This window comes from Morus notabilis, unplaced genomic scaffold, assembly GCF_000414095.1.
Source record: "Morus notabilis unplaced genomic scaffold, ASM41409v2 Scaffold210, whole genome shotgun sequence".
Classification (NCBI taxonomy): Eukaryota; Viridiplantae; Streptophyta; class Magnoliopsida; order Rosales; family Moraceae; genus Morus; species Morus notabilis.
In genome coordinates this window covers 94,748-102,674 of record NW_010359493.1, presented here as the reverse complement: position 1 = coordinate 102,674, position 7,927 = coordinate 94,748, and the positions used below count along the sequence as shown (strand labels likewise).

The 7,927-nt window shown below is 31.7% G+C and overlaps 1 protein-coding gene across 1 annotated transcript; it reads left to right on the top strand.

The window, feature by feature from the left end:
- Positions 1–242: 242 nt before the first annotated feature.
- Positions 243–3,020, top strand: LOC21388450 (remorin 4.1). Its single transcript, XM_010094621.2, has 2 exons — positions 243–1,252; positions 2,720–3,020. Exons 1-2 carry the CDS (start codon positions 491–493, stop codon positions 2,909–2,911), a joined length of 954 nt encoding a protein of 317 aa, XP_010092923.1. The 5' UTR covers positions 243–490; the 3' UTR covers positions 2,912–3,020.
- The last annotated feature ends 4,907 nt before the right edge of the window (positions 3,021–7,927 follow it).

Sequence of the window (7,927 nt, the reverse complement as noted above, 5' to 3'; positions counted from 1 at the left end):
ACTATTGGGTGAAAATGAAGAAAACACCCCATAAACGAGGGCATCTAAGAGAAGGGCATCTAAGAGAAGGGCCAAAATAATAGATTAAAAGAAAAAAAAAATTTGCTGATCAGAAAAATAAACAAGAAAAATTAAAGACCCAAAAATATGATCTTCCTTTTTTATCCTATTATATTCGCATGTCTCTAGACTTATTTACTCTTTTTTTTTTTTTTTTCCTACTTTACATTACGATACTTTTCCACTTCAAAAGCCCCTCCTCAACTTCCCGAACTCTCTCCTCTCTCAACAACATGTAAAGTATGTGGTCGATATACCTCTTCATTAATCATCTCCATTACTGTTGTCTAAAACACCAATTATACACAAATTATTATGCCTAACATCTTCTCTTTCTCTTTCACTTTCCCATCACAACAAAATATTTTCTCCTCAACCAAACACCAAACAAAACGCCACGAACAACAAAACAACATCATATCATTCTCCCATGTTGAATGATCAAACTTACAATAGACCAAGCACCAGCTATGAAGCACTACTCCTCCGAAACGACAACCACCCGGATGAAGAAAACGACGACAACAACCACGACGACGACGACGAAGAGCAGTTCCGAGACATCCACGCTCTAACTCCACCCCAACCGGCGCCGGAGACGGCGAACCGGGGCCGCCCGAGAGAGGCCTGGGAGACGAGCAGCCACAGATCGTTGTCGATTTCCATGGCGAGCGACGCCGCCCTCAGCGAAAACTTCACCTCCATGAGCCGGGAGTTCAGCGCCCTCGTCCTCGCCGGCTCCGCCATCGGCACAAACGACAACGACAGCGGCAGCAGCAACAACAACAACCACCATACGGCGTCGTCTATCATGAATAATGCTAACAATATTGGCGGGAACATGAACTTGGGGAGGATCGGAGAGGACGACGCACCGGAGGAGGAGACGAATCCGTTGGCGATCGTGCCGGATAATAGCATGCTGCAGGGCCCCGCAGCGGAATCGCCGAGAAGGCGGGCCGGGGCGATGTTGACGTCGACGTCGTCTTCTTCGGCGGTGGTTAGCAGCGGAGATCAGATGGCGGCGTCGTTGCAGAGAGTGAAGAAGGAGGAGGTGGAGTCCAAGATATCAGCATGGCAGAACGCGAAGGTTTCGAAAGTAAATAATAGGTTTAAGAGGGAAGATGCCATCATCAGTGGGTGGGAGAGCGAGCAAGTTCAGAAGGCTACTTCTTGGATGAAGAAAGTTGAGGTACGTAATCTTTTAAGTAGAAAGAATAACTGATATCGGAACCAAATAGAAACCACTCAAAAGAGAAAGACATAGTATAATTTTTATTTTAATTTAGTGTATTTTAATATATAGTTCAAATTAGTGATTCTTGGATGAAGATTGCAGAAGCTAGTTGAAATACGTATTTTTTTAAGTAAACGACGAGAGAGAATAACTGGTATCGGAATCAAATACACCATACCAACTACGTTGATTCCTCACCTATTAGATTCTTCACTTAGATATACTAAATCAAAAATGAAGAAGAAAATAAAAAATCCTCCCAAAGTCCAAAATCCAACAATATAGCAAACCAATCAAAAGAGAAAGAAACAGTATAATTTTAATTTTAATAGAGTGTCTTTTTGATATATAGCTCAAAATCAGTGATTAATTCTGAAAATAAAAAATTCTATTCTTTTAGTGCGAGAAAAGGGAAGGATTTTAAAGTTGTACAATTGAAATGATGTTCATTTTGGGTTGTTATACGGTTGCTTTCATTTGTCTTATGTTGCATAGTTAATTTTGTTTTCATGCAGAGGATGGTTTCCTTATTGGCGCTGACCACGATTGTGGTTCTAATTAATTAGCTAGCTAGAAGTAAATGATGGTAGTTATAACTTTATAAGCACATATTGGTCTTCCAAAGTATTGATTACGTTAATCAGATACGCTAATAGTAATAGTACACTGATTAGTGTAATGATGAGTTTGATGTCCAGTATAATGATAATGAAATGTTATTGAGACAAATACTACTCACAAACTTTTCTTCCTTCCATTTAGTTTTGTGCCATATCCATTTATAGTTATAATTGAGGTTTTTCTTTCATGCGCGTGTTAATTACCTCATAGGCGATTGAAGTTTTCTTTGTACTTGTTTGGATTTATATGATATGATATGATTGAAAAACCATCAACGTATTTGAAGGTAGCTTTGGTACGTAGGCAGATGTTCACTCAAGTGTATTTTCTGATTGGGAGTTTCTCTTATAGGTCTGGTCTATCAGTAGTGTCAGTTTCTGATTGTTAAATTAAGTCAAAATAATATCAGATTGAAAAAATATACATAACAGACAGTTTTTAATACAAATTTAATGGTTGAAAATAAAAAAACTACCCGTAATTTATTTATTTTTTTATCCTACAGAGAAGCTCCCTGTCTGATTTTGCAATTTTAATTGGTTGATAGTGTATGTTTCATTGGTAATAATATATCATATATTTAGTTTGGTGGAGTTCGCACTAAAGATTTTAAAAGCTATCAATCTTATTTTAGTGCTCTATTCTCAAGTCAACTTCATTGGTACACAACGGTTGATACTCACTGTTTATTTTTTTTTTCCCTCGTATCGAACTCGAGGTAAAGTTGGTATAACGTTAAATGATTACTCATGACCACGTACAATATTATACATCCAAAATTCTCTATTTACTTTTGTGTAGAGGAAGCTGGAGGAGAAAAGAGCTAGAGCACTAGAAAAGATGCAAAATGACATTGCAAAAGTACATCGAAAAGCCGAGGAAAGAAGGGCATCGGCCGAGGCCAAGAGAGGAACAAAAGTTGCTAGGGTTCTTGAAATAGCCAGCTTGATGAGAGCTGTTGGAAGAGCCCCTGTCAAACGCTCCTTTTTTTAAGGCTTATAACTAATAGACTATTAGTGGTATACTTGTATCTTGCTCATATATATTACATGCCCAAAAAAAAAAAAAAAAAAAAAAAAAAAAAAAAAAAAAAAACAATTTAGCTAATAATGTTAATACCCCACAACATATGAGGGTGCATGCCCTTTTGAAAAAGGCACCCTACGTTGAATTGGGGCAAGACTGGTACCAAGAGTACGGAATTATGGACTCTTGAATTGGGGTGTTTGAAAGGCTTTTGGGCCTCTTTTGAGTGTTTGAAATATGAATTGTGTGTGAAGTTTTGAGAAAGAACTATTTGGTTTATGGTGGTGGAACAATTAAACTCTTTTTGTGATCTTGTATAGTTTTAGATTCTTGATTGTGAAGATTAAATTAATGATGAGTGGTGCTTAGTGCCTATCATTGTACTTGATTGACTCCTTATTTTTATTATTTTGGTGCATTGGTTATTGTTTGATGGAAAACTGGATGATTGGGCTTCCTTTCATTTTCTACTGAGAAATCTACACATATACTTTGGGATGTAAAAGAAAAGGAAAAAAAAAAAAAAAGAAGAAAAGAAAAGGCACTCGTGGAAATCAAATCAAATTCTTGGCCTTATTCCCCACGGTATCTCCAAAAAGAAAAAGAAAAAAGTTCATATTGCTCAATTATTACAAATTTATTTTGGAATGTGTTTATAGTTAGGACCATTTATTTTATATACTTAAATTTAAATTATTAATTTTGTTACAGTGTTTTTCTCTCATAAAAAAATTAAATTTCAAACATTAGAATCAAGAAGAGAAAATTATAGAATTTACCCTTAAGAGTGCATGAGTCTAGATTTTTACTCCTTACTCTTGATAAATTCCTTTTTGTTAGTGTAATTATTTGACTAAAAAGGTTATAAATTAAGAGTAAAATATAAAAATCATGACCTATGTACTTTTAAGAGGTATTTGTCAAGATTACCTAATAAAAAATCATGATTTAAGTATACCTTTCAGCCGAGTTTTTAGTAATTGGGAGGAACTATTTCTAATACAGGAGTAAAATCATATTAATAGTAGAGGTCTTGAAAACTCCTATCTGGTGACTACTTCCATTTTTGTTTGAAGTATCTAAATAAAAGGCCTACTATTGAAGTTGTATTTGTAAAAATATCGACTATTGTACAATATTACAAAAATGTTGATTTCAATTTTATAAGACATATTTTTCCCAGAATTGCCCTTATTAAGTGTTTTAGGCATGTTACTTATATGGTTAGTGTTGTTTTTTGTATTCTGATTTTTATCATTATACTTTAGATATTTACTTACCTATTTTAACCGGATCTGATTTTTGTGTAGTCAATGATTTGAATTTATTCTGATATGTATGTCTTTTTCTTTCACGGTTTATGTTTTTCCGACTTCTTTTCATTTTTGAATTTGATCTCGTGTGACAATTGTTTTCACTATTTTTTGTTCTCTGGCATATATTCCTTCTTTGGTGTTCATCATTTGAGACATCAGACAAAGGGAAGGGTCTTTGACGTTCATGGTCTGTGAGATGAGACAAAGGCGAAGTTTGTTCAGTTGTCTATAAGGGAAGGTTTGTGCATATTTGTTTCTCATCATGTTTGCTTTTCTCATATCGTGTTATTGTTGGTCTATATTGTTGTTTTTGTATTCTTTTAGTTTCCTTTTGTTCCTCATTTTGCGTATTGCATTCTTCATTCATATCTATGATGTCTATTATTATTATTATTATTATTATTATTATTATTATTATTATTATTTTGTATGTGAAGATGTCTATTATTTTTAATTCTATTTTGTTATGATCTTATCATTCAAGTAATGGGATGCTTTTTTTATTTATTTATGTTTTTCGAGAATGAATTTTATTCCAACTGACTCTAGAGTTTTAAAGAGTGCGTTTGGAATTGGTTTTTGAAAACGTTTCTTCACGTCTTTTAAGACACGAAAATAAAAACGATTTGCAAACTATGTTTGTTTAACAAAATGTTTTGAAAATGAAAACAGAAAATAAAAAACAGTGAATGATTTTTGTGAAGGAATTAAAAAACGGTTAAAAGTTGTTTTCACTTTTCTGTTTTCATTTTCTAGTTCTTATCAACAATGTTATAATATATTAATTAATAATTATAACCAAACACGATTTCACTTTTTTATTATACTTAAAATAATCTCTTATAAAATCAACCAAATGCAATTTCAGAATCGGTCTCATAATTATTCTCAAAATAATCTCATTTTTACATTCGTGCTAAAAACAAAATTATTTTGAAAATGTTACAAAATCGGCCCAAAATGTTCAGTTTTGTTTTTTTTCTTTGCTAGAATTTATATTTTATTGTGATATGATCATTATTTTAGTGAATTTATTTTCTTTTTTTATACATTTTTGTGTTTTTCCAACAACTCTCATAGTTTCAAAATTTTAAATTTTGTGCTCTTCCTGTAATGGAATTTGTATTTCATTATGATATGATCATTATTCTAGTGAATTTTTATTTTATTTTTATACAATTTTGTCAACCCTCATAGTTTCAAAATGTTAAATTTTGTATTTTTTGTTTAATGGAATTTGTATTTTATTATGATATGATCATTATTCTAGTGAAAATTTCATTTCTTTTTTTGTACATTTTTGTGTTTTTCGTTCGCTTAAAACTACGTTTTGTTTTTTTTTTTTCTCCCCTTGTGCGAGTTATTTCGAACTTCATTTTCATTTCTTTTTGTAATTTCCAGATCATTGTATTAATGAAACAATTTCGCATGTGTTCATAATTCCGTCTTTGTTGGTGGTTCAATATATCTTGTATTTTTTTTTTTGTTCCCTTATATCATATATTCTCTCATTAGTGCTATATTCTGTATCATAATGATTTTATTATTAAACTAATGAAAATAATTTTTAGTTTTACATGTTTATCTGAATTAATCATGTATTCTGTTGTTGGTTTTCGAAACGTTTTTAAGTGCGAAAGCGTAGTAGTGCAGATCGTATATAACAAAAACCTTTTCACAAAACCTTTTTAAATACGTTATAGATTATATTAATTTATGTAATAATAAATTAATCACATTAATTTATGATAATAAATACCTTGACGACAATTAAGATGATAACTTGAATTCTTTGGCCAACGAATGATCCTCGCTCCAAAGCTTTCTTAGAATACTAAAACCCTCATCGTCTACTCCTTGAAATTTGCAAGACAATGAGTGTGGGCTAAAGGTATAATTATCGGATCACTCACTAATTTAGTATTCTTCCACTATCAACGCATGTATGTGAAAGAATTAGAAAAATTGGTAGAAATTTTCTTCTCTTTTTCTCTCTATGAATTTTCGGTCACCCTAGGTAAATTGGAGAGCAAAAATCATTTTCTCCAATTCCTATTATCTCATATTTATAGAACATTAGGAGAACCCTTTTGCATGTAGACAAAACAATAGGAAATTAGTTGTTACTATATTTTTAATCTCATTAAAAATACAGTTTCCCTTTTAATTTTAGAAACAAACTTTCCTTTCCATTAGCTATTGGGGGCGGCCAACCACAGGGGAATCTCCATGTGGTTGGTGCATATCACAAGCGGAGGAGAGAAAAAATTCATGCTTTCTCTAGTTTCTACTTTTAACTCAAATTCAATTCCAAATAAAGTCACAGTTTACTTTCCCTATTGAATTTAATTGGAAAACTTATCGAACAAATAAACCGGATTACTTGGAGAGCAAGAAACTAAAGAACCCGGTGGGATTTTTCCAGTGTCACGCGCTCCCTGCGGTCCCATCACAGTGTGTGACAAAATAATTAAATAATCACATTATTTAATATATAATTAATTCTTAATTAATTATTTGCGAGTGAAATAAAATGCCGATAATTCATCTTGTCTTGAAAATAATATGAGGATGGTGCGGGGGCTCATGGACCTATAATTTCAAGCTCCATTAAAATTAATAATTAATTAAATTCTTTAATTAATTAATTAATTCTAAAAGTTACTTCACTAAAAACTTGGAATTACACTCTCAAAATTATAGACATAATTTACTTCTAAGAACTTGAAGTGTCCATTTGATATAGTCACTACATATAGATCGATCCTCCATAAATAATTCATAATTAAAGCTAGGTAAAATTCACTAACCTCTCTAATTACATCTTTATCCTTGAGTACCATTGATTCTCTAATGAATAGTATATTTATAAAACACATTCATGAATATGAGCTCGTTACTTATTCAAGTACCGAATCAACCCTCAAGGGAATTATTTATCTGCTTTTTCAAAGAAGAAAGAATGGATTCCATCTTGTATATTAGCATTCTCAACTATCCATTTCATCATGTTTCTAAGATACCAGGAATAAGATTTAGGATCTCGAAATCCGTACTGAGTAAGTCAAAAAACACGAATCCACTAATAGGAGTCTACTAACAACTCAAGATTAAGATCATTCTATATATGACCATCGGTAAACTCAAATCTAATTTTCTATATTTAATGAAAATTATCAGAAAATTAAATTGTGTCCGTGTCCCAGTTCTACATAATCTCATTATGCATAATACACTCATTCAATATCCCTCTATATTAATGATGCGGATAACACTATTCCATTCTTAATGAGAATGACATGTATTAGTAATGTTTTAATTAAAGATTCTGAAACTTTAATTAAATTCATTACAAACATCGTTTCTATTATTATTCTGAAATATTATCCTCTTGTACATAACACTTATATACAATATTTAAGGTTACATAAATAATTACGAAATTTTCAATGGTATTCATAAAGTATTCAACAATGCATGCACATAAATAATGAATAAACTATTTTATTAATCAAATAATAAAATATCCTTATTACATCTCATGCTTTAAAGACACCATTGTCAACATCTATATCATAATGATTTTATCATTAATCAAATGAAACTAATTTTTGGTTTTGTAATTCTCAGATCAATGCATTGATGAAACAATTTCGCATGTTCATGA